Here is a 27,772-nt window from a genome sequence, read left to right on the forward strand (position 1 = left end):
TTAATAGTAATTTCAGATTTATCCTAAATACAGTAAGTCAGTTCAAAGATCTGAGCTAAATTCTTATTCCAATATTAATCTAAAAAATAATGATTATTGATAATGCAAGAGCTGAAGGAGAATTTGACCATCCACCTTTATAAACCAAGTTATCAAAACAAGCTGTAGAATTAGGTTACCATTTGCTAATTCTCTCTGTTCTTTCATCATCCTTCCATCCTGTGTGGTAACTCAGCTTCAACCAGAGAGAACATGCTGAAGAAAGACTGAAACCTAGCTTTCCTCCTTATTGGCAAGGTTTGAGTTATGAGGCTGCCAGATGAGAGGTATGAAAAACCTGGCATAAAAATATCAAGTCCTCCTTTACCTTCAAGACAAGAATCTGGTTTTAATCCTTGAAGTCTAGAGCAGAAAGGGCCTTAGTGTGTAGCTCTGAGGCAGGTGTCTAAGACACAGAGAGGATAGGATCACAGCTACACTGTGTGCACCACTTGGCAGCTGGCTGGCTCCTACCTGCGTCCTGTTCTGCTTGCCTGGGCACTCTCACTCTCTGTGGCAGTCCCTGTGCTGCCTGGACAGGCCACGAGGGATTCTTCAGTGGCATCCACCACTCTCATCTGTGCAGGCAAGGACACCACATGCCCAGCAGCTGAGAAGCTCTGACTCTCCAAATTCATTCTTCAACAGTGGGATTAAGTGGGGCATGTAGAGAAAGCAATCTGAATGTTGGCTTCAGTCAGAGAATCTAGGCAAACATTTTTGACAGTGGGGTAGTGAGAAGTGAAGTGTTAATTATTAAGTATGTTATAGCTCCCTGAATTTTTCTTATGGTCTTCTCTTGAAATATTCAATGAGCAGCATAAATTTTTAATCAAGAAATTCTGATTTTATGTTCATCTCAAGCCACAGTATTATAGTATATATTATATTTCAAGGAGTAAGAGAGAGGGAATTGAAGCACTCCTTCAAAAATCAGAAGGTCTCCTTTATGTTCCTATGACATGACATTTCACGTGATGGTCATGGGAGTAGAAAAGATTTAGCAAAATATATTTTCAAGCTCATAATTTTATCCACCTTGGCCATCTAGACGGAGAAGTGCTGCCATGATTCCCATCTATGATTAATCATCCTGTCCGCATTACGTGCTCATTTGGTCTACCAAAGGAATAAATCATGCTGTTCTCTATGTGGCCCAGTAAGTTTCACCAAGACCATCTCAATGATCCTTAGGTTTGCTTTCTTTTATTTAGATAGAGTGGTCTCAAGTTCCATGGGGAAAATATCCAGCCCTTTTCAAAGAGTTCAAATTTTAATGAATCAGTGTATGTTTATTGAAACCAAAAAAATGGAAAGGCCATTATTTATTAAGAAATATTCAGAAGAACTGACCAGAAGATATTACCCAGAAAATTTAATTAAAACAAGACTATTTTATATCAGGTGATACCTTTGATTATTGCTACAAAACCTCTTTCACACATTTTTATCATTTTCCACAGTATTGCTGGGACTCAGGCACACACTGCTTTGTGAAACAAACATTACAAAGGATGGATGGTAATTAAACCCTGATTTCTCTATTTATGTATTTAATTATTTAGAAAATTTCAAATACATAGCCTAAAGAGGCCTACTGTAAGGTAACTACAGAATTTGTCTGCATAGACTGATATTCTGTAAGTGTCAAAGAGTATGAATATCCATTTTGAATTTGAAAATACTCTGAATTTGGTCTGATTATAATTTCCTAATTATATTTTGCATGCTAAGAAGTGATAATTGAAGTTTCTTATTTCTATATTGCAGCTACAGATTTCGATGATGGTCTAAGTCATTTTTGAATACTTGGAAAAGAGGGATAAGGAAACAGCCACACTTCCATTTACCATCAGTGCAGTAATTAAAGTTAAAAGCATCTAAGTAAAACTGAAGAAGAGAGAAGAGGAAGAGAATTTTATTCAGAAACAAGAACTCAAGAAAAATTTGAAGAAAGCACAGTCATCTTCTGGACCCATTTATTAAATATGCAACATCTATTAAGCTCAAATTCTTCATCAAGAGGTCCTTAAATCTGTTGAAGGAGTGCCTAAAATATTGGATATGGCTATATGGAGAGTACAGAGAACCCAGGGAAAACCATCTTCTCCATCTGTATACACCAGTGGCTCTTCTAGGCATCTACTCACAAAGAGGGAAGGGATAACAATCAAATCTGTAGAAAAGTGGCAATAAGTAAAACTGATGGTAGTTATCTAAATGGAGGGAAGACTTCAGTTTTATTCATTTCATTGCATTCTTAGAGAGTAGATGTTTCTCTCACTATTTCCTTGATACTAACTTGTCTGAGAAGGTTACTGAAATCAATACAGAAAGGAGCAATCTTTGTGTGATGTTAAACTAAGATCCTCAGGAAAGGATATATTTTTTTAAAAGTTTCTAATTGCAGTCGTGTTTTGAAATAAAGTTTTTCTGAGATAGCTTTTTTTCTTGCATGAAGACAGTATGCCAATGTTTTTACGCATTTAGAGGTGCTGGGTGTGAAAAGCAGAGTACTCATGACATGTGAATCTTCTACCCCCATTAAGCAAGTAGTATCTCTAAATTCTCGAAGAAGGAATAAGATCATTCATTGTAACTGATTTCAGTGGTAGATATGCATGGAATAGGCCAGATTCTCTGTTCTAGGCAAAACAGTTCTAGGATTATTTAACCATGAATATAAATAGGATTTAAACTGCGTTAAGCTTTTTAAAATTTTCAGAATACCACAGTTCACTGCAATGGTATGGCTGTTTTTTAAATACAGAGTAGCTCCTCATTTTCATCAAATCTCACACACAAACTTATTCTGGATTTCGAAACCGTGTATTGAAGCTAATTTTTTTTAAAACATTCATTGACATTCACGTAAAATTTGAAACAACTTCTAAAATTTTGCATCAGTTTTTAATTCACTGACCATGAACACTCACCTAAGTCACTCAAATATCTGAAGCAGAAAAGAAGGGGAGGAAGAGAAGAGGAAGACTTTCTATATTCTGACTTTGTGAAAAAGTCTGCTTGAAGGTTTCTTGAATTTGGTACACCAGCTTGAGAAAATAAACATTTTCTGGACTTCAAAATATCCAGTTCTCACTAAGCCCATATAGGAAAGTGTTTATGCCTCACATTTATTTGCTTAAAGCACAAGTGTATTGTTATACTTTCATTAATGGAAGTGGTTTTAAACTCTCCAAGAACAACACATTTGAGAATTATGAACTTTGTTACTGTGTGTCAGCATTTATGTATTAGCCAAGTTGCCAGCACACTAAGATAACTAACAAAAGTCCTCTTACAGCATTTTAAAGTTAATAGTCTCAGCACTGCTTCAGTTTCAACAGGGCAGCAAAACTTCCTTGATCAGCCCTCTCCAATTAAACCAGTAGTTTCTAAGATCATAGACATTTATTGGGGATCAGCTCATTGAATCTAGCAGATTTGAAAGCAAACTTCTCTGAAGAACAAAGGCATTCATACATCTGTTTCTACATCAGGGGCACCAGATTTATAAAATTAACTTCTTCCTTTTCTCTGAGGTATTGAAACTATACTAATTTGCTAAAAAGCTGCTGACATTTGCAATCTTGCTGGAGGCAGCTTTTAAAAAAATTATCTCTTGGTAGCCCATGTTCAAGATAGGATCTTAATATGGATCAAGAGGTCTACAGAAAGATCTATTTGAAATCAAAACTTGGGACTGATTCCTGTTTCAAGAATCTGAGACATACTTACTGGAAAAGAACCCAACCTCTTTGTTTTCTGATTAGCATTATACTGAGAAAACATGGAGGTGCCTTGACCTGCCAACACAACATTTATTTTGAAGTTGATTTCATAAGTCTAAGTGACAAGGAAAGGCATGGGGGAATATATTGTTAGGCTTTTTTTCCACTCATCAGGAACAAGAGAGAAAGTCTGAAAAACACAGATTTCCTATCAGCTGAAGTCTGATTGGTAAATCATACACCTCCCTCAGTCCTAGATGCCAACGAAAAAGTTAATCTTATGGGAATCAGTACACTTTTCTAGTGCCTTGTTTTAAGAAGCCTGTTATCCTCAGGGACACAGTACATTATCTTTGCAGACCCTGTTCTCCTGATTCCTCTTCCTATGTGATTGTCCACCGACAAGGGTGGACAATCACCAGATACCAGATAAAATAAAACTTAGGGTAAAATACATAACTGATTTGAAACAATGAAATGTGTAGTCTATTTACACACTCTCAATCCTAGCTAGCATTAGGCATAGTTCCCAGAATAAATGAATTTTCTCACTAAAAATGTCTTAAAATCTAATGTCTCCGATATCTGTCATCCCCTTATTTCCTTCAGGTCAATAATACATGAGAGACTGGGATGTTAATGGTAATGACTCAAAACAATTGGCCATTTGCAAAAGCAGCAGAGTGCTCTGCTGACCTTGGGCAAAGCAACCACCCGCATGCAGAAGGGATGCACATCCCCCACGGAGGCTACAACCTGGGGTTTGAGCCAGTTAAAGGAAGAGGCCAATAACAAGCAGATCCTGCAAGGTGAGATAGTACTTTTTATCATGCCAAGGTTCTCTCTTAGGTACTTGGCTCAGATGTGAAAACTCCCCTCTGGGGAAGTACCGGGACATTCACACAGAGGCCATAATTCACTCAACTACGCTGACGAGAGTCAGCTGTAATGTCTTAGAAGGGGTCATAAACCATCAAAGACCAACAAAGTGCCCCATGATCCACAGAGTTACATCATACAGTGTAAAACTCCTTGGCCCAAGAAGAGGTACCTGGGCACTTCCACCAAACCCAAGAGTATGTTAACCCATTGACCTTTGTGTTTTGTGGGCTTCCCCCATCCCCAATGGATCAGGACTGCCACCATCACTCATCAAAATTGCAACCAAGTCTTGCTGCTGGACCCACAGATGGTAGCTACATACCTTTTTACTCTTATCCTTTCTTTCTTTTCCCTTATAAATTTTCTTAAGTGTTATTTGTATGCTTTTATATTATTATAGATAGTAACCAAAATGGTTTCATAGTGCTTTCCATTGCAACCAAACTGTTCTAAAATAAACCCTATAGATATATATTTATAAAAATTGGTCATGCAATGTTGTTTCACTCTAATACACCCCAAGGGATCTATTATCAAGTACCTGGTTTACTCTCCCTTTCTGGGGCAGGTTGTAACAAAGACTGTATATGCTTGTGCTCCCAAAGAGAACTACAGAATTCACTACTTCCAGAATAAGACTGTTGAACAGATACCAAGCAGCCTTTAGCTTTTCTTCCAGATCAGTACTTTAGGTCTTTTCCCTGGTTCTTCAGTTTATCATACTGACTTAAATCCCATCCCACCATCTCTGTGCAATGCTCTGAGGTTTCTGGCATTTCCTGTCCCATTTCCAAGCCTTCTTGACTACACCTGCTAGAAGCCAAACATAAATGTTATCTCTATCCCAAACATTCCCCCTTCCTATATGACTTCTGAGGCTACATCTCTCAGATTCCTATTTCTAAAAATAAAATCCTGAACAGTACCACAAAAGAACGGGCGATGCCCACTCTTAGAGACCTACAATGTTGTGAAACTGTGATATCCTGTGTGATGTTAAGAAAAAAATAAACCAAAACAAAACAAAGAAACAAAAACCCCCTAAGCCCCATCACAGTAAAGTCAATAAATAAATTTATGAATTTTGTGCTCTTTTTTGTTCAATGACACAGCAACACAAAACTATGTGTATGGAGAGTGTTGAAATTGCAGATACGGAAGGCATTTGAGGCTTTGTCCTTCCTGGATTCAAGGGAAGTATTTTCTTTGCTGAATCCAAGGTAGCCAGTATGACGCACTTACACAGCACCTGCATGTTAGGGTTCATGTATCACACGGGCCATGCCAGCCAGATTTTAAAGACGCAATCAGAGGGACGGGTTTATACTGTAACATTCATTCCAGTACAGGCCATCATATCCCCTTTCCTTCCTTGCCTTTTAGACAAGGTCAGAAATTTCCTCTGTTGGGAACAGAAAAATCCCTTTGCTATCCTTTGACTTTCTCTGTTTTTAGTTACTTTCACTCGTAACATTTTGTTATTTACTTTCAAAAGTACGTAGCCATCAACAAGAACAATTATCCTCACAGGAAAAACACACAGGAACATAGCTTTTTATGTCTCTGAGTTTTGACATTCTGGTTGTTAGGTGGTTGCTGTTTTCCTATCTGTTTCTTGAGATGAACATCAAAGATGTACCATCACTACTTGGGTACCATTTCTTCAAATAAGCAAGTAAGAAGCAAGTGAAAATAAACTGTTTCTCTTTACAAAGTAACAAATGATAGGCAACGAGTCAGTTGAGGAACACGTTACTACAGATAAGTTTATTTTCCAAAGCATAATTTTAGTACAACCTGCATGACAGACACTTCCTTGATTTACTTTTTGCATCTAAGAAAAGGCCTCTGTAGAGGAAAAGTAGCACTTTGATGTTATAAAGCTCGATGTTTTAAACAGTTATATAATAGAGTTTCTGTGTTTCACACACTGTCTGTTGGTTTGTAACTTGAGGAAATCCCAGGGTACTAAGACTAAACTGGCTCTTTATGAAAAGAACCCTCTACAGGCAGCCTGCAGCCACAGCTGCCTTTCCAGCTGTGCACATCCCACTACCTCTTCCAAAGCTCTCTCCTCATGACTCCACGGCTCCCCCTTCTCTCCAGTCATATCCCTGCTTGTGGTCCTTCACCATGGTGTGCACAAAATTCAGCCAGAACAGTCCCAGCACTTCCTGAGATTTATAGTGATTGGTGTCAAAGGAAAAGAGGATATTAGTCTTACCTAAGTCAAAAGAGGCATCCCACAACATTTTTTATTTGGCTTCACTCCTTTATTTAGCCTTGCACAGGTTTCTATGTGTCTTTTGGGATGCAGTTAGTGCCTTTTTAAAGACAGTCCCTTATTTAAAACAAATTAATATTTTTTCTTCCTTATATGAACTAAATAGTGCAGTGTTAGCTAACTGCAGTTGTGTTATTAAGGTAATAAAATTACCCCACTGCTATCAGCACAACATGATAAGGTATAATGCAATGCTCAAAGCAATATTCAATGGAGCTGAGAAATATCTAGCAGAAAATTATTTGTTCCATTTTTTCCAGTACATTAATTTTAATTATGGTCAATACAAGATTATTTTTATTGCAAACCAACCTGCTATCTTTACCATCTTTTGTAAATCAGGTCTCAGAAAGATTTTAATAAATAATTCTTTAAATGTTAGATTTTTAGACTATTGTTTAGTTGATTACTTCATGTCTTTTTGATTTTGTTCCACAGGAAAGGCATAAAATTTGGTATTTCAAAGGCTTAGAGTAACAAGGATATTAACACTTTCAACATGACCAGTATAATCCTAGAACCATTTAAAGTACTTAAAATTTAATGACCACCTGAATGCTCTGGGTGTGTGTTTCAAATACATGTTTTCAAATATAAGTTTTCAAATATATGCTTTTGAGATGGGGAAAGGATATAGAGAAGTGTCTTTTAGTTGAACTTGGGCATAAATTCATGACAAAGAATGTAATCAAAGTTACAGAAGTACTGACATCTTAGATGAGAATTAAGAGTCATAGAATCACAGAATCACAGAATCACAGAATCACAGAAGCAACTAGGCTGGAAAACAACTCTGAGACCATCAAGTCCAGCCTATGACCTGGCACCACCTTGTCAACTAGACCATGGCCCTAAGTGCCACATCCAGTCTTTTCTTAAAGTCCTGTGTGTAAATCAAACAGTGATTTTAGTCTGCATGGTAATAATTCGTGAGTTCCAGAAATCACAGAAGATGCAATCTAACCCAAAGTACAACAGTTTTAGAGATAATATCGAGTTTGAAGTATATGGGGGATGGCAGAGCATGTCCTCAGAAGAGACCTTGAAATCTGTTTTGTTATAAAGTTTGTTTTATAATAAAGATATATAGCGTAAGTTCTACACATACGCAAAATATTAGTATTAATAACTTACAGAATCTACTCATTTGTCTTTATAGAGTCAGTATGTGTGGGTGACAGGTCTGAACATACTTTTGTATAACACTTGCTCCTTCTGGTCATTTACGAAATCACAGTATTTACAGTTAGCCTGTAAACCTGCTTCTTCCTTTTAGGATTTCAGAAAGTATCCACATTCTCTCTGCATCTACATAAGCTGTAGATGTTTTCATAAAGCAATTTATAAAGGAACAAGCTCATAGTGCTGCCTAAAACAGAAGAATTCACCTCCATTAAGCCTGTTTCAAATCACACTGAAGGTAATGGAAAAATACTGACTGACTGGAGCAGATTTTAGGTCAGTAACATTTTTGGTAATGGCTACTGTGCATTTCTCGTACACTAGGCTGAGGGGTGTTCACACTGAAGTTGACTGTGTGCCCAAAGGCTGACATAGCTGTCAGCAGGATTTACAGTGCACTTTCATCCCCACAATGAGCACGCAAAAGTAAAAAGGATGAAAAGATTTTGCCTGTATCTCTAACTGCTGAGGCATGAGAACACCCCTTTAGCCAGCCCTTGATACAAAAACCACACTCCGCTTCCTCTGAAGTTTAACACCTTTGCAAAGTGTGTCAGAGGAGATGGAGATCAGCCTGAATAGCAAACATCTCTGCAGGGCAGTCTTGGGCCCCTTCGGGCTCTGAAAGGATTTAAGTGTGTAACAGGGGGACAAGTTGATGCTAATCTGGGGCCAATGTGAAGAGTTGTCTCTGCTCGGGTGCTGTACTTCTTCCACATGTACCTATAAACCGCTACAATGGGCAATGGTGCAGAGACACAGCAAAATGTCAGTGACACTGCACTCTTGCTGGGCTCTGCTGGATGCTGCCATGCACCAAGCCAACATTGCAGTGCAAGCAGAACTGCTCTCTGGAGAGCCTCTCAATCTCCACGTTGTAAAGCAGCATTACCAGCATCTTCAGATCAAGCTACTGCACTGTACTGGTAAGCCTGGGAGGGTAATGGGGGCTCCTACCTGCACAGCTGGGTAACAGCACTGCAGCTGCCTTCCACAATAGCTAGAGCTGAGTGTCACACCCCTGTAGGAGTGTGGAAGCAAGATATCTGTCCTGTCAGTAGCAGTAATGCTCTTAAAGCTGCTTTCTTGCATGGATGTGCCATTGGAAGAAAAGAAAAACACTATACTTCTTCACAGTGTTCTTAACAGGAATAGTTGGGTTTTTCTTACTTATATATATCACATATGGTAAAGGCATTTAGCATAAGCAAGGCAGGTAAACAAAACAAGCCAGCATTTCCAAGGAACTCTCAGTTTATATTCTTAGGATATTTCTTATTGTATATTTGAGAGTAAAGAGGATTATCCATGCATAGATTTACTGTAGGCACTTTTGTTTCCTTAATAACCTTTGTACCCCTGGGTCTCCAGCAACTTGCACTCTCCTCACTGCAGAGCAGCCCTGTGGTGTTTTCCTGACTCTTCTAAATGAAAGAGTAAAGTTGCCTAAGCCAGGAAATGAGTGTCTGTAACATGTCCATGCATCTCACTCTCCACTGCAGACTAGCACAAGGGGCTACCTCCATCTTGTGGGTCATAACAAAGACAACCACATTTTTAAAGACACCCACATTCTTAAAGATGAGGTGTCATGCACAGAGGTTAAAGACAAGTTCATTCCTCTTTTCCTCAGGAGCACTAGAAGCGCCTTCACATGTGTTATAACAGATCAAATTTACTTGCAATAGTTTGTCTGAAATTGACTCTTCCCTCATGCTTTTGGGGTAATTAATTTACCTGCTCTCTGCCTCCTTTTCCCCATCTGTAAAAAGACCAAATCAATAGCACTCCTTTGAAGGACTTCCAAGTGTGTCACTTGATTATACTGTCACTCCTATCCCTATGGGGAGGCCCAGCTAAAACTTTATCATTATCCATGTTTATTACAGATACTAGGCTATTATGTCTACCAACAAGAGATCAAGATCCTAGCAACCTCTGGATTTTAATTTGTCCCGAGTCTTTCATTTGCCATGCACAGAGAAAGCACATGGGTTTGCCTGGCATTCAGGAAATGAGTAATTTACAGGCAGACTGGGGACTTTATCCTTTCCAAACTGAAATTTGGGGAACTTCAAATTTCAAACAATGTCTGGAGATTCAATGCATTTGACAGGAAGCTCTCTTGAACAAAAAATATGCCCTTTTTTATTGTCAACATCTTACACCATTTTTATTTTCAAGTGCTGCATCTGGGAAATCCTGGAGAAATGCCAACCTCCACAGCAGTGCACACAGAGCCAGAAGATCCTTACATGAGGGATTCTTACTAGTGTCCCTAGCTTTCCACAGTGGTGTATAGCTCACTGTCTTTGGAAAAGGCAAAATGATCCAATATGCAACTTTCTATGCTAAATCACTTCCTGGGTGCATTTACCACACAGCTTACACACGGTTTAAGTCTAGAGATTTGTATCCAAATACGGCTCTGGATACACCTCCAAAGCCCTCAGCAATGCAGACTATGACTAAAAAGTGCTTCCCCCCTGTTGCATTCAACACCCACATGCACTGCTTAGAAAAGGAATTGAAACTACCTGACTGCGTGGAGCTTTCAGTACTCCATTCCTCGTAACTAGAATCAAGAGCAAAGCAGATGTGTCTATTGAAGGAAGAGGGGATGTCTGAGGGTTTATTTTGGCACAGTCTGCTGATCACCAGCTCCTGGGTGCAGAGGACAGGCAGCTTCCAAAATAAGCTCATGTTGGCACTCATCTGTAGTTACCAGAAACTTCATGGGCTGTGCCATTTCTTTTATCTCCAGATAATTGAGGGGCTGGTTAAGGAAAAGAATTAGTGAATTGGAAGTGTTGGTAAGTAATTTTTAACAATAGAGAGGGAATTAGACAGGAATTTAAGTAGAAATAGATAATAATATTGATTTCCATGCTATTTCAGAAACTGGGACCTAAGGGAAAGAGGTCAAATACTCACTAATATACCAGACGAAGTGCATTTAGAGTCTTTCTGCTCCATGCTGGTATTTACAATTATATATAAGTTATTTTCCCCTCAATGCTCTATTTGTTAATCCTCAGTAATGTAAGTGGGAGCTGTTTTATAAGCAGAGGTATTGCAGTTTGGAGATCTCTACATTTAAGAGTTTGGTGTATATATGTAAACCATAAAAACATCCATCCAGCACCTGCATATTCTGAAATAGTCTGTCTTTGAACAGTCTAATATGGACATCTTGATTCCTGAAAATGAATTACCACATGCAATGCTGTGTAGTTTTCTGCTAAAGGATGAAATAAGAAAATGTTCTACAGCAGACTATCTTTCCAACTCCATTGAAGCTCCCAACAAGAGCTGGAGAAAGAATTACACTCTTGAAAATCTAAAAGAAATTAATGGTCCGTGTCCCTAGATACAATGTAGTACAACGACATTTCGCTTAGGATATGCCAGCTGTCCTCTCAAGACTCAGTGATTCAAAATATTCTGAAATAAATATAACTAGTAATATATTATTGTTGTTGTTGTTGTTGTTGTTATTTCAAAATATTTTGATGCAGAGAAAAGCGAGAAGCTGTCTTTTAGTTCGACTAACTGTAAATGAAGCAGATTTAGGTGGCTGGGGACTCCTAGGTAGTGGCAGCTGTGGATCCCATTTGCTTTCATGAGGTTTGTATGTAAGAAATCTCCTATCAGGGTCCTTTTGCTTTCCTTTCAGTGGTTCAAGTCTAGGATCTGAAAATATTAAGCAAACAGTATTTATAAGCAATAGGAAAAACTGTCTGGATTCTAGGATTTGAAAAGCTATGCTTATTGTTAATCTGCTAGGATCCAGAAAAAGGAGCCTTCAGAAATATATAGTAAACGTTATAAGAAAAAATATTCTGTCCATGGCCTTGCTGTGGATGAAGCCTTGCCTTTGCCTTTGTGTACAAAGAAAGTAGTGCTTTAAGCTGTATGGTATGCATGTGTGTGTACTTTAACTTACGTGTAGTTAATTATTTTCAAAGAGGCTCTCCTTATAAAAGGGGAAGCTATAGCAACACTAGAGGGCAGGCACCCCATTATGGACCATCCACCACAGTAGAAATGAAGATACGGACTGTTGTATCCACAGTGGGTACAGCAGACATTGGACTTGAATCAGTTGCCTGGCAATAACCCCCCCATTACAAGGCTGAAATTGCAGTCTTATCAGAAAAATCAACATTAATGAGCAGTTTTCAGCTAGTAATCCTGCTTGTATCGGGTGTCCTTAAATCTAAGTGTCTTTGCATGAGTAAACTAGTGTATTTCCTGTGATCTGAGTCGGTTATTTAGAGCCTGGAAGTGGACTTTCTCTGATATTGAAACTCAGGTGAAAAACTACTGTTTACTCTTCAAGTTTCACCTAAAGCCACTTAAGACAGGTTGGAGGGTTCTGCGCTCTTATTCCCACTCCCTACTGTTGAAGTAATGTTACTCAATTCTCTAACACAATAAATGTGCCTGTTGTGAAGGACTCACCTCTGTTTAAATGCCGTGGCTTTAACTTCAGATTGAAAAGATCTCTGGGGTAACTTGTCACAAAATTTGGTAAATTAGCTTCATAGTGCAGTTGTAAAGGAAAATATATTTTAACATCAGAAAAGCCACCATGCCTAGAACAAAGACCATTGAAGTTAGCTGTAGAGTAAACTTTACATGCTGTTTTTAGGTAAGGTAAAAATACACTTGTAAAATTTCTGTTCAGAAAAATGCAAGATTTAGGAGATTTAATTAATTGTTAATTAATGGCTGTTGAGCTGACAAGAGTTACAGTTTTTCATTACCCTAAAGTTCTTTATTTACACAACTCCTATCACCAGAACTGCAATCTCAAATGAGTGCAGTGGTCCCTTGTTACAATACAGGAAAGGAATAATAACAGAAACAGAACACCCTTCTAGAAAAAGGAGCTGTGATACTAAAATCACATGGGATGCAGTTTCTTGGAATATGTATTGCACAATCATAGAATCTGCTGAGATGGCTATTTGCATTATTTTTCAAGTCTTTCCAGTGAATTTAATTAATCATTAACATACCTTGCAGTCATCTGCATTACAATGATCTTAAGATCTCTCTGTTGCTGGAGAACTCATGAGAGGCCTAACAGGAAAGCTGAAAGATGATGGTAATTTAACATCAATGACATATCATCTCTTTGATGTGTATTCTCCTTGTCTGGAAGCAAAAGTGATTTTGAATTCAAAGTGGATAGGATTTGAAATAGCTGGTAATATTTTCTGCAAGTTGCAAAAGGAATTTGTCAGTTTGGCTGTGGGTAGTGCTGTTCTTCAGGAAACGACACTTTGCAGAGTCAGGTAAGTGTAGGACAGGATACGACACCAGCACATTGGTCTTAAAATCTTTCTGAGACAAGGCTGACTCTTAAAAGGCTGACTACATTGCTAGTTATGCAGATTTGACTAACGATATCCCCTGATCTTTGCAAGTTGAAATGGATATCTTAATGGTTTCTTGCGAGATACAAGATGGAAAATCCACAATGGTCATGTTTTGAAGGTATCAGTATCATCTGCATGAATAGGAAGATATGTTTCTTTGATTAATTGAACAAGATAAAATGAAAATTCAGGGTTTAGACAACATAATGAATGCCCTGTGAAATCAGGGAGGGAAGAGAAATGGTATGTGAAGATACATGTCGAAAACTTGATTGTATTGAATATTTATCTGTGAATTAATAGGTGTGATGCACATCAGAACTGCACAGGAGAGAATTACACACACAGGAGAAAACACAGTACACTGGTAATTTACATACTTTATTTCTTGCCTTTCTCTTCTTATTAGCCTTTCCAATTCTTTTCTGATTGAGTTCTGGTTTCCATTTAATAAAGCATGTCCCATTGGCCTGAATGGTGAGAAAGTCTAAGTGAACATAGACATTGCCCTTTTTTGTTTGTTTAGGATCAAGCCTATACTTAAGAATTTTGGACCAATGCTGCAAGTCCTTAGGTATATTTTTGATGTAGAGATCTTCCACTGAGATTGATAATTTCCTTTTAAACTCCAGTGTTACCAGGAACTTATATTGGAAACTTTTGGTTGCAACTTGCTTTTTTCGCTTTTTTCTTGTTTCTTTCCAGAAATGCTGACTTACAGATACTTGTTTCACTCAGGTAAAATTTTACCAAAGAAAACCTTTAGTCCTGAGATTAGAGCACTGACTGGTGACATTAAAATTCTCAAAATCTCCTGGTTTGTAACAAAAGCCTGAAATGTGATTTCACACTCACAGCTAAATAACTTGGTCATGTAGTTATCAGACTTTCTGGAATTAGCTTCTGGATCCAGTCAAGTTATTAAAGCATTCCTGATATGGAACTTGGGGAAAGTTCTGAAACCTTGAGAACATTTCCTGTATGGAAAGCTATAAAAAATGTATGGAAGCTATAAATTATCCTGCTAGAGTCAGGACATTTGAAGTGGTGATGTTAGAAAGCATAACACTGGGGTTGTGGGAAAAACATTTTTTTTTTTTTTCCCTTCTGCTGGTTTTGCAAATTTACATTACTGGTCAAGACTTGAGGGAGAAAAAAAAACAACAAAAAAACCCATGATTACTCAAAAAGAAAAGTTTTGTTGGGTTTTAAGAGAAATTAGCATTTATTTACTATTATGAAATCTTGGTCGTCTTTTTTTTCAATTGCATTTGATTTTATCATATCTCCTTTCCAGAGTGTTTGTTACACTTTGTTCTTTGATTGCAAGATTTCAATGAGTTAGCAATTTGACAAGGTTTGGTCCATTTCCCTGCACTTCTTGTCATCCCATTCCATTTCGTTGTTTTCACTTAGTTTCAAATTTTTTTTTTAAGACATTTAATTTCTTCAATTTCTTCTCTTATCTCTTCACTTCACTTGATTTCAAGTTTTCAATGAGTATAATTTTGGCAATTTTCAGTCCTTTTCACTGCACCTCATTTCATCCCAAGACATTTGGTTGTAGTCACTCCTTTTCCAAATTTTCTTTTTTTTTTTCCAGTTGCATTTGATTTTATCATATCTCTTTTCCAGAGTGTTTGTTCGACTTCCTGCTCTTATTTCAAGATTTTATGTCCTTTCATAAATGGAAATTCTCCACAGACACAACCCTAACCCCTAACCTTAACCCTAAAATGGCACTGTTAGGGGTGGTGCTGAGGGTGGGGTTAGCAGCGGCACTGGAGGCAGTGTGAGGGGGGGTCTGAGCTGTGGAGGGTGGTGTGAGTGGAGGGGAGAGTCTGAGCGGGAGGAGGTTGGTACCCTTGACCACTGACCCTTGAGCTTTGATCCTTGACCCTTCACCCCAATCTTTGACCTCTTGACCTTTGACCTCCTGATCTTTGATGCCATAATCTTAGACCTCCTGACCCTTTTTGACCCATGACCCTATGACCTTTGACCCCAGGCCCTTGGCCTTTGCCCTCATGACCTTTGACCACATGACCTTTGGCCCCCCCCCCCCAACCTTTGACCCTTCGCTCCTGACTCTTGAAACATGACCCCAGGTCTGGATCCCAGGCTCAGGACCTTGGACCATTTGATTTTATGGTATCTCCTTTCCAGAGTGTTTTTTACACTTTGTTCTCTGATTTCAAGATTTCATTTCCTTCCATGAAATGAAGAATTGGGAAAAAAATGGAAAAAATTGAAAAAAAAGAAGAAAATTTGGAAAAGGAGTGACTATAACCAAATGGTGTGGGATGAAATGAAGTGCAGTGAAAAGGACTGAAACTTGCCAAAATTATACTCATTGAAATCTTGAAATCAGGAAGCAAGGTGAAGGGACAGAAGAAATTGATGAAATGAAATGCCATGAAAAAAAAAGAAAATTTCAAATTGAAGTGAAAACAATGAAATGGAATGACATGAGATGGAATGATGTTTATTGATAAAGAAAGATATATGTTCCTACTGAATGGGTATAGAACAGTGTACAGAGAAGGAAAACAAGAGACGAAGAGAGAAGCAGAAGACAAGGACAACATTGCTGCTGCACCTCGGGGTGCCCCATAGGTGTCTGACCGGCACATGGACCGTGTGTGCTGCGAGCAGCTGTGAGCCTGTGCAGCTCTTGTGAGCAGCTGGGCGCTACTTCCAAGCGGTGGCGAGCCAGGATGTGGCATTGGCCAGGATGGGCTGGCTGCTGAGGGCACTGCAGGAGACACGGCGGTGGGGGTGGGCTGGGTGCAGGCGGCGTCTGTCCCACTGGGGAAACAGCAGAGCACCGGGTTGTCACAGTGACGAGCTACCTCTGGGAAGCACCGAAGCAGGGCAGGACAGGTGCAGACAGGACAGACAACTAGGGAAGAAGCAGCACCACAGAGAGAAAGAGGCAAGAAGGAGGCAGAGCTAACCCTCCAAGCGAGCCCCCGCTTCCTCAAAGAAAACCGGGAAATGGCAGCCCTAGGGGTGCAGTGCAGGTAACAGCTTTTATGTGCTAAGGCTCCTCCCAAAGCCCAATTTACCTGGCATTTTTTCTGGGGAAACAGGTGATCTACCCCACCTGCAAGGGGAAGCCGCTTAAAGCCCAGTCGTGGAAGCTTTCTCTCCCTTTTGGCTGCTAGACAAAGTCTCCCCAGGACTGGGCTCCTTTCCATCTCAAGTACAGTGCCTAAAGTAAGTTTTCACCTCATATATAACATAAGTTGAGGCATAAATAAAAATCAGGTTATTCCCTTCGTGCATGGCTGGTGCCAAGAAGATGTGGAAGGAGCAATGTTTGGCCAGTGCCATGCTCCCCTTGGCATGCCTTTTGCAGTTGCAGTGTCCCTGGAGCTCTGGGCTTTGTGGTTTTCTCAACCCTAACCCTAAGCTCAACCCTAAACCTAAGCACAGCAGTAAAATCAGCATTTTCCTAGGCTGAGGTGCCCAGCACGTGGATGGTGCCAAGGAGCAAGGTGTGCAGGAGCCATGCTGGGCCAGTGCCGTGCCCCCCCTGGCACGCCTTTTGTAGTTGCACAGTCCCTGGAGATCTGGGCTTTGTGGTTCCATATTGAGGCAAGTCCCTTTTCTTTTCCAGAAGAGGAGAGAGCAGCCTGGACCTAAGCCTGGAAAGCTCTTTCATGCCTGTGGCCTCAGAGCTCCTTTTTGGCTTCAGTTCCCCTTTTCCCTTTCCTTGTGGCTTCTGAGGAAGGTTGGATGACTTATAGAGCCAGTAGCTAAGATCAGGAAGTTGCTTCAGCCATAAATCAATATTGGCTTTGGATTGCTGCACTGCAGTTTGCTGTGAGAAAGGCCTGTCAAGGCTTGCAGAAAATTTTCTTTGAGTTTCAAATAAAAATTTTCTCTCTTCTTGGTGGAGGATGAGCATAATGGCCTGATGATTAATTTTTTCTACTCATATATTGCAATCCCTGGCAAAAAGAAAAAGAAAAAACCCAACACACACACACACACACACCAGAATGTTGTTACCGATTGCTACTCTCAGTCTGGCTATGCCTGTCTGCACAACCCAGCACGTTCACTGAACATAAAGGTGTGGTTGTAGTTTAATATTATGTTGTACCTGTGCTTAGATGAAGAAGTACTGCTTCTTGGTTCTGTCTTTCACTTCTGCAAAGTTACCTGCCAAAGCAAACTCCTGACCCTAGGGAAAGCCCATCTGAAGCCAAAAGCTTGGATGTTAAGAATTTAAACATTCATACCAGCCTGTAGGAACAGGACCTCTGAATTTATTTTGCCTGAAATACTCATCACTATGTAACAACTCAAATACACCCTTTTTTCATCTTTTAATTCTTGTCTCATTAAACAATACATCCCTGACAGGAGACTAAACCTGTGCACATGCAGGGGAGCACAGCACAGCAGGGGTTTGGGGTTATAGTGGGGCACAACTGGGTGCACACTAGTCTCACTTTGCACAAGTAGAAGTGACAAAATGAACCTCAAAAGAGGGAAGTGTTGAAGCTCTGCTCTCCATTCTTGCTGATGCATTTTCATCTTTTTCTACATTCCTGGGCACACCCAGGACACAACATTAATTAGAGCAACCCCCTTGCTACCCTATTATGTGCCCAGGTGTTACATCCTGCCATGGGCTATCTCATCAGCCAGTGCCACGAGCTTCATCTTTTTGCCCAGAGGTAGAGGAAGGCCCTTTCCTACACCCAAGGATGCCCCTGGGCAGGATGAAAGACAACTGGAGCAGCATTAACACTCTAAATAGGCAGTAAAGTATTTAGCTCTGTGCATGAACTAGACACAGATACTACCTTATCCATGTTTTCTGTTTTATCTCTGTGATCTAAAAGCCACTCCCAGACTGTTACCTTTCTTACACAAGAGCCCCTTTTATGCCCTGAAAATCTGGAAGAAAGACATGGATCAGAGGGGTATTGCAGCAGGCCAAAACACAATACAAACCATATTTTCTTATTCTAATACTCAATGCTCAGGAAACCTGAAGGAAAGCTCTAACATTACAACTTTCTCTTTTTTTTACTTGTTCATTCTGAGAATAGAATGGGTTTTTTTCTAAAAGAAGGTCATGGTCCATTGAAGGTTAAGGGCATATGGAAATATGTCCTAACCAATAAAGCTGTGTTTCTGAACAAGGATTTGAGAGGGCAGCTTACTGGAGATAAATCAAGTACCCACAAATTACTTCTGGAAGGTCACATTTCTGTGCTCTTTTTTTAAGGTGATTTTGGTTCCCAGGCCATGCTCAGATGTGCTGTGCTGCCAAGACAGGTTCCTTCCAGCCTGGGACCACGTGGCTGGAACACTTCCAGCTGCAGCAGATCCCTGCTGCAGGACAGCCTTTGGGAAGGGGCCAAAACTCAGTTTCGACTTGACAGATTACACTCAGGCTATCCAAACACTGAAGCACAACCCGGCCTGGTTCCTGCTTAGGAGGAGGTGAGTAGGCTTAGGTGGGCACTTTGCTTCCGCGTTCTAAGGTGGCCCAGGCTTCCCATCAAGTGTGTATGTGGGCAGTCTACAGGAAAACCAGCTGTCCCACCATAGCCAGCTGCTGTGTTTAGCTCATGATTTAATAAATTGTGGAGAAAAAATGACAGTTTATAATTTATACATGTAAGGCAGCCTTTTCTTGGTTTTCAACTAAACTGAGATACTGGCAGACTGACCAGGCCAGCTTTAGGTCCAGGTAAAACAGGTACATGCCAAGGTCAACAGGACAAACAGCACAAGTGCTTCTGTTCATCTAGTCTGTGCCAAAATTACAGCATCTGAGACTTTGCATTGTTACCGTTGCCATCATGGGAAGACGATGTACGCACCTGGCCCTCCACAGGTGTCAGGAGCAGAAATGTTCAGCTCTGCAGAGCTGTGTGTCCTTCTCTGCCCCTTTTCCTCTCCCTTGTACTCCTCCCTCTCCATGGCAATGTTAGTCTGGAGGCAGCAAAATTCAGAATTTGCCTATGTTGCCAAAAAGACTCAAAACTGCCTAACACTTTGCAGGGACTATGTTAAAAGGGTAACTTTTCTCCATTTTGTACACAGGGTAACACACCACTAACTTGTTAGTTGCATGAATACCCATTTCCTCCTTACCTCTCAATCCTCTACCCATTTTCTCCAGCCCTAGTTTCCTTCCTAAAATCACGGTATTGCACCCAGAGGTTCTAAAGCCATGCAATTCTATGACTCTCCATTAATTTCACCGAATCTGCGTACTTTCACACATCCCACCTCTGCCAGCTTTGTTACCATTGATTTTGATGCTTATGTTTGTATCTTAGAAACTGAAACTCAGTGATCCAAAGTACCTACAGATCCATATGCACAGTGGTGAATACAGACCCCAGAGAGATGCAGAGAACAGAAAAGATAGACTCACCACTCTTCAAAGACAGGGACTTCCAGACAAATTTCATCTGCTGAATTTCATCAACCACAGAAGGCTTCCCTTTCCTCTCTTCTAGGGGGAGGTAAGTGAAGCAATGAACTTGCAGCACACCCTTACTCAGGGAATTTTTTATTTTTCCATTGTACAAAGGAGCTGGAATATACAGTCTACCCATCTGTGTTGCTAAGAAACAGGGCACTGTTGCCTTGGGACTTGATTCAGAATTCAAAAACGAGAAGAATGTCTCAGTAGACTGCATAAATGCAGCTTGAAACCTAGCAACAAGGCCACAAGTTCAATATGCTTTTCTTATATGCTAGAAAACAAGGGTATTAGAAGGAAAATATATGGCTGAGGGAAAGAAAACAGTAATTTGAAAACAAAACAGTGGTGTTGTATCGCCAGTTATCCTAAGAGATGGAACTATGTTTTACTAAACATACTTTTATGACCTCTAAGATCTGATGATGTCCTGTGTTTTGAGCAGATTCATATTTACTAAAACAACTGAATACAAAGCAGCATCAGTATTAACCCCAGTATTTCCTAAAAATTCATCTTGTTCAGTATAAGTCACAGCACAAGAGTCAGGATAGCAGAATTAATTTCCATTTGTATTTCAGTTTTCAAGCCTCCTGCCAACAGAACAGTTGAATAGTTGCTACACATGCCTTGAAATAGTCACTTGAAATGGCCTGGATTGTATAATTGGGTGTGATTACTTAGCCACATACACACAGACTGCTTTCTCTATTTGCTTATGTGCAAGTGAAGTATAAATTATAAATCAAAAACACATTATACACACTTTCACCTTAACAAATGGTCATTATGTGCTGTTGGACATTACATTGGTTCAACCAGCTATTTCACTGTAAAAACTGTTCTCTCTGGTTGCAGAATGTCACTGCATCACTGAAACTCTGGCCAGCACTCCAGCAGGGAAGGCCAAATTTGAATTGAGTTATGGTTCTCAGCTGATTAAACAGAGCCCACTTGGGTTTTTTTCCTTTTTGATGTTCCATCATGAAATTATAAAGAGATATCTTCAGATGATATGACAGCGTACATAATGGATTTAACTGGAGATGAAGAAGGAATCAAAATTCAGCAGTACAAATCACCTACAGCCTATCACATTTCTTCCATTGTTTTTCTTCTTAAAAAATATACTATTTCAAAACCAAAGAAAAGAACAAAAGTTTTTATCCTTAAATGTTTTGAAGTATACAGCACTCCCATGCAGGTCCTTCTACATTTATATTTTTACAGTTTTTCAGAGTCAGGACCAAAAGACTATCTGAGAAAATACATTTTTGTTTGGTTGGTTTTGAATAACATTCAAAATCCTTTGAGAGGGTGCACATTTTTCTGAGTCTTTAAGGAAATTCATATTTTTTCAGGCTTTTAGCTGAAAATGAATTTTCAGGTCATAGTTGAGCTTTGTGATAGGACTTGGTATCCGTTCAAGTGAGAAGGATTTCACAGGGATCCTGAAGTAAATCGTAAGATACAATTGAACGGTCCTTTGCAAGTTTATGCTGCTCAGATACCTACAGTTTAACTGAAGAAAAAATAACATCAAACAAAATTCCTTAAGAATTTGAAGATTTGTATTCCTTAAATCACTTAAGAAATAAAGTAATTTCTCATTGCCAACAGATGGCAGCATGTTACTTACTTTGCAAAATAAAAGCGTTTTAAAACCCAGGATGGCCAAAGATTAAGCCTTTTTGCACTACCAAGCAAGAAGGCTTGACATTTTCCTACACAAAACCACCTCATCTTTTCAGCTAAATATAAGCTGTTTGTAGACTTAGAAAAGATTAAGGAGACCTTAAGACTTCAAGCTGGAAAAAGCAGTAAAGCTAGTCAGGATCCTAGTCTGAACTGCAGAATCGTCTTAGGGACAAACAAGCACAGATGGAGTATCATACCAGATTTAACCTTGAAAACTGGAGCTGTAGCCAACAGTACCTATACTTTTTTACCTTGAGAGAAGGTATTTCAGGGGGAAAAAAAAGAGATAAAAAATCCAGAAAGAAAGAGAGAAAAGAAAGTAAAATCTTCCCATTCATTATTTCTAAACGGTGAAAGAAAAAGGGATTAAATATATTTTGTTCAATAACATTATCAGTCAAATCAACACTCTAAGAAAAACACATCCCTTGACATGACCATTAGCATGACCTTTGGAGCATGGTGTGTTCTTTGATTTTTTAGGGTTTTTTCACTTTAATTGTTCTATGCTGTGTTGATTCCAAAGAATCAACAACAACAGAGAAAGAAATAAAGAAAAGAGGAAATTTACTTTTGATTTTGAAAACAGCTAATTCTTATCACCACTTTCCAGCCTGTGTTAGAAATAGAATCTTTCCTCAGGCTCTCAGCTTTTTAGGGTAGTGACCTACTTTTTTCCTGTATTTCTGTGTCAGCTAAGACAAAAAGATTCAGGGTCCTTGTTTGGGATATATCCTAGCAATGCTCAAAAAAATCAGAAAAAAAGGTGTTTGTAGTTCTGATTAAGTCCTTGCACTCATGCAGAATCTGAGTATGTCCACTGAAGTCATTGTAAAGGCAATGTGAATCAGAATTAATTCTTGAAAACCACTGCTGGAGCAACAGGAAGAAAGATTACATTATAGCAGTTTGCATTCTGTGTAAAATGCTGATCAGTATGTGATAACAGGGTAATATTTCATTGTTCCTTAACTAGGATATACAGTGGTGTTTGAAAGTAAATGGGGGCTTAGTGTTCCCTTGCTATAACTCATTTAAGTAAGGAACAAGCCTACAGATTTCATAAATCCACTTCTTAATTCTCAAATCTTATTAGAGACTGAGTAGAATGAATCCTGGTTTACACTAAAATAATTGCTTCATTTCCCTCACTCTGAGTAGTTGTTCATCAAACCAGGCAATGAAACTCTGAAATATCCCAGCTAACTCCAGGATCAATGCCTACAGGCCCAGGCCAAGGTTACACACCCATTGTCTCTAATTAGTCTTCATATTCAGTGTCATGCAAATACAGCTCTTTTGCACTTCAGTGATGGAGTTGAGAAATGCAAGCCATCTCAGAGCTATTTTAGGCTTTTCTGTGCTGTTCCTTATCATCATTCCTTTCACAGAGATGCAGGAAAAACAGAACAGTCTCAAAGTCTTGGCAGGGTAAATTCCTATTTCTTGAAAATGCAATAAACATGAAAAACAGCCAGGATACCTAGAATAACAAACCAAACAATAACAAAACCTGAAACCTTAAAACTAGCACCAACACTTGTCAAATTTGAGTCCTTATAAATTTCTCCTTTTATCTGGGTATGCCTTCAAACATCTTCATTATAGTTTACCTTAAGATATTGTATGACACAAAGATAAAAAGTCTCATCAGGTCTGACCGTAACAATTACCACAAAATTATTTTTAATGGAAAATTTAGAAAGAGACTCATTAAAAATAAAATCATAAGAAAAATTATTTTGTTTTTCTAATCCATTCTGATAGCAGTCTTTCATTCTGCTGTTTCCAAATGACACAGAACTGAGAAAATAAACACACAATAAGTCAGCAGTAGAAATAATAGCAAAATATTCTCTTATGATTTGTAATGTCCTTCTACAGCTCAATTTAAACTGGACAGCAATTTCCTCCCCCTTACACTTCTCCTCTCCAGTAAGAACCACAAATTTAAGTGTGTGCATATGTGTATAAAATCAGCTTGTATATATTTGGTATTTCTACATCTTAAAATAATTATCACCTGTACATATTTAGTGTTCCTACACCTTAAAACAATTATCACCCCATAACCTCAGTCTAAGCCAAGTTACAGCCTTAGCCTTTATCACCAAGTTCTAAATCTTTCACGAACAGGATTTAATTTAAAATTGCTGACAAAACCAAAACAGGGAATCTACATTGCTATGGATTTGAGTCATTGCATTAGTTGCTGCTGAAATGTTCTCTTTTCTGAGTTGGAGTCAGTGGGATTGAATTCTCTCAATTTTGAATTAGTAAAAAGCTAGACCCTATAACAGATAGGCACAATGATTCAGAATATATAGATTTTTATTTATTTGATTAAATAATTTGACAGATGAGAATGGTGCATCCACAGCTACTCTGGGCTGCCTGCTCAAGTGCTTCACATTCATGCATGACAAATAGTTTAATGAGCTTAAGCACAACATATGAACTACATATAAAATATAATAGATGTTCTGAAAACCTGCTAGTCTATGAGGGTTTTATTTCAGTCAAAATTACAATGTCATTCCCACCCACTGAAGTAAGTAGGGGAGGGTTGGGAAATATCTGTAAATACCCAGGAAAACAAGGGTTTAACATCTCTTTACAGACCTTGTCTTCTTTAAACCTCGCAGAAGTGTATATCTGTATCAGATATTTATGACTCAGACCAACTTCCACAAATTAGGAGCAATTTGTAACAAAATAATAATCTCAAGGAAATATATCCAAGAATGATATTTCTTTTTAAAATAAGAAAGAGAACACTAGAAGAAATGGCTAATCCCATTTCTTGATTTAGGTGCCCCTACAGCCCACTGGATTGTTGCAAATTGAAGTCCCTGCTCCATATGCTCTGTCTCAGTCTTGTGAATCACTTCTACAGCCAGGCACCTAACCTGAGGGTGTTAGAGCAGTATGCAATATAGTTCCTAGAATATTCTGTTGGATACATCCTCGTGATTCTTCACACACCACTATCTTTAACAGGCAGTACACTGGGCAGAGGAGAGAGTGGGTTGCAAGAAAAGCAAGAGGGAGTGGCCGAGTCCCAGAGAGCATCACAGGCATAGACATGTGGTATGGGAGGAGGGACTGAGACCAGCCTTCGTTAGCACTACCTTCAGACTTGCAGACAGTAAGCAAGAGAACACCTGCTGGTTCTGTCCACTGTGAATAGGTAGGGACCTAATAAATGTTCTATGCAAATTGTCTTTGAAAGACAGTTTCAATCATTAATTTGTTGTCATTTGCTAAATACAAATGAAAATAATTTTCTGCAAGATGGTTTTACTGGTAGGAAACTAATTTCTTAAACAGCAGACAAAATTTTCTTTTACTAGAATTCAATAATTTCTTAATAAAGATAATTAATTATATAAGTCCTTTCCTCTTACAAATTAATTTTCCAGTAATCCTTATATTTCTCTAACAGATGAAAATAATTATATTGGCTCTGCTGAATAACTTTAAGTCATTAAAGTCCTTTAGCTAAGCAGAATTTTATGACACAGCCAAATGAACACTGTCTTTGTAATGAAGATCTGCAATCCTGAATGCTCTATAGTATAAACAGGAAATTCTACCATTAGAGGTTAGATATTATTTCAAACAGCCAGGACTCTTTCAGGTAAATTGACTAATCATTTTTCAACACACTAAATTGTAAACCACACAGTAAGGATTTAAAAGTTCTGGATTCACAAGAGTCTTTTTTCAGTTTCAGAAGCCAAATCAAGTATAATTTGCATTACTAAAAAGGTGTTAAAAATATACACTGCTTCCAAAGGCTGAATATAAACTCAGATTGTGCATATGCACAGCTCTAAATCAGATTCATTTATAAACGGAAATCATTAATTCAACCTCTCTATTATGATAATATGTCACATTGCAGGACCCGCTATGTATTCACATCAAGGTGGATGGAGTTTGTTTTCATTATTCAATAGGTTTAGCCTCCAAATATAAATGGAAAACAATAATGAGTCAGACTGATGTGAGCAGATGATTGCATAAAAAAGCCAGGCTTTTATTTATTTAGCAATAAAATAAATTTCAAAAGAAAATACTCATCTAACAACACCCAGATGTTACTTTTGTTCTCTTAAAATATCTCTCTGCCAGGCTTTTCTTGTTGTGAAAAGAGTGTTGGTGAAAGCACCATCTCACTTATGAACTCTGTATTAGAGTTCCCTTGTGACAGAACCATGAAAACACATAGTCTTTACCACCCTTTGCTGAAATGCCAACTTTAACATATTCTTCTATTAATTATTTAAAGTTTTATTTCTCCATCTGTCTCTGTTTTAGTCCCTTGGTTTTTGTCTTCTTTTACTTTATTCTCTCCCCCCACAGGGGTGGTAGGACTGTGTAGCATCTGTTGGTGGCTCTGCAGAGGCTGGGCACCTTTTCTCTTGACTAAGCTGAATGTTGAGATATTAGATGTACAGCATTTTTTAGTGAACTGCTCCAGAATTCATGTCTTTATGGGCCTTTATACAGGGACTGGTGCAGATGCAGGAAGGGAAAGCAAGAAGCTGTTCTTCATAACACATTCGTACTTTGTCCTACCAAATGCAGCTTTTTTCAGAGAAAATACCAGATTCTATGAATCTCCCAAGTGAACATTTTCCCTGTCTGAAACTGTTCAATTTCAATATTTCCTTGTATCATCTCAAAGATGTTGATGTCACGTGGAACTCGTACACACTTCTTTGTACACAAAACTGCATCTACTACAGTTTCAACTTGTATCCTCCTGACTTTCCTCTATCAAATGTCTCACTCATTAGCTCTCACTGAAAGGAGGGACCACTTCCTAGAGTAATTTGAAATTTGATTATAACAGCAACACATTCAAAAAATTTTGTTATTATCTATTGTTTTATCTTACCAGTCATTCAGCAACTAGCTACTAATTTGAGAATGTCAAACCCATTGCTTGGTGAAATGCAACCATGTACTTAAGAGATTCTCTGAATAAATATGAGTTTAATTACACAGATAAGGGCCTTAATGAGTTGAGGTGCTTGTCCTAAAACATGAACCTGTGTGACACGTGATTAAAACCTGCCAGTGCCCAGTACTGGCACTGCTGTGCCAAATCTGATAACAGCGTTCTATGCCTGGTATCTCTGTGTGTGCTCTGGTTCCAAATGCAACTCCTGTAATGCAAGTACAACAACATACACTAGAGTTTGACTTTAGTAGTCTTGGCAAAAAGGTAGTGAAAAATTTGGAAGGAAAAGCTATCCTTTGAGCATCTTTATTTCTATGACTTTATGAATGCTATCTATATAAAAATAAAACAGGGCAGCATCTTTGGCACTCACAATACTGCATATTTATAGTCAAAAATAAAGTTAAAATTTTCCCTTCAAACCAAATGATGATACACGCTCATGCTAATAGAGATCAAATAAAAATCAAGAGTCTATTGTAACAAGAAACTTTAGATCTTGTATGGTTGGCTGAAAAACTCCCTTTAGTAAGGACTGATGCAGAGGATTAGGCAGTAAAAGCCAGGGCAGTGAAGCAAAATTCAGTGGAAGCTTACGAGTGAAACCACAGGAGAGTAACCCCTAAATCCAGATTGGGAAGCGTCATCTGGCAGGCAAGGCTTATCTGGGTGTGTATCCCTCACTAGACACAATTTGAGCTGCTGTTCTTTAAGCAAGAGATCAACCGCAGATATCCCTCACTTTAAAAGACAAGCAATTCATGTTCCGGGAGCTTCACATGACGTCCCCCAGCTAGAGATGTTCTGGAATATTTCCCCAGTGCTGCATCTTGAAAAAATAGGTTGTACTAATGAATGCTAGCAATGAATGTTAGTAATGAATGAAATTACTAGCAATGAGGGAAGTTACTACATATCAGTAATCATCTGAAAATTCATAACAGGCTTTATGCAGAGCTTCTGTGACAGCGATTGGTATGGCAGAAAACCAAAAGCTTCTCTGAGTTCAAATTGCTTTGAATCAGGACAGTTGAATGTACAGATGAATAAGATATTAACAGAGCTTTGAAAACAGCTGGACACTTCCATCTTGAAATGGAATGGAAACAAAATCACTTTCATAAAGTAAAAAAGAAA

The 27,772-nt window shown here is 38.8% G+C and overlaps 1 protein-coding gene across 1 annotated transcript in view; it reads right to left on the reverse strand.

Moving 5' to 3' along the window:
* The window catches only part of SCIN (scinderin), a 73,225-nt gene extending 53,133 nt beyond the window's left edge, over window positions 1-20,092 (reverse strand). The window contains exon 1 of the mRNA XM_048304549.1: window positions 19,915-20,092. Coding sequence (XP_048160506.1) covers window positions 19,915-19,951 — 37 coding nt within the window. The 5' untranslated portion in view covers window positions 19,952-20,092. The remainder of the gene's footprint in view (window positions 1-19,914) is intronic.
* Window positions 20,093-27,772: the final 7,680 nt, after the last annotated feature.

The sequence above is a fragment of the Corvus hawaiiensis genome, chromosome 1 (assembly GCF_020740725.1).
Source record: "Corvus hawaiiensis isolate bCorHaw1 chromosome 1, bCorHaw1.pri.cur, whole genome shotgun sequence".
NCBI lineage: Eukaryota > Metazoa > Chordata > Aves > Passeriformes > Corvidae > Corvus > Corvus hawaiiensis.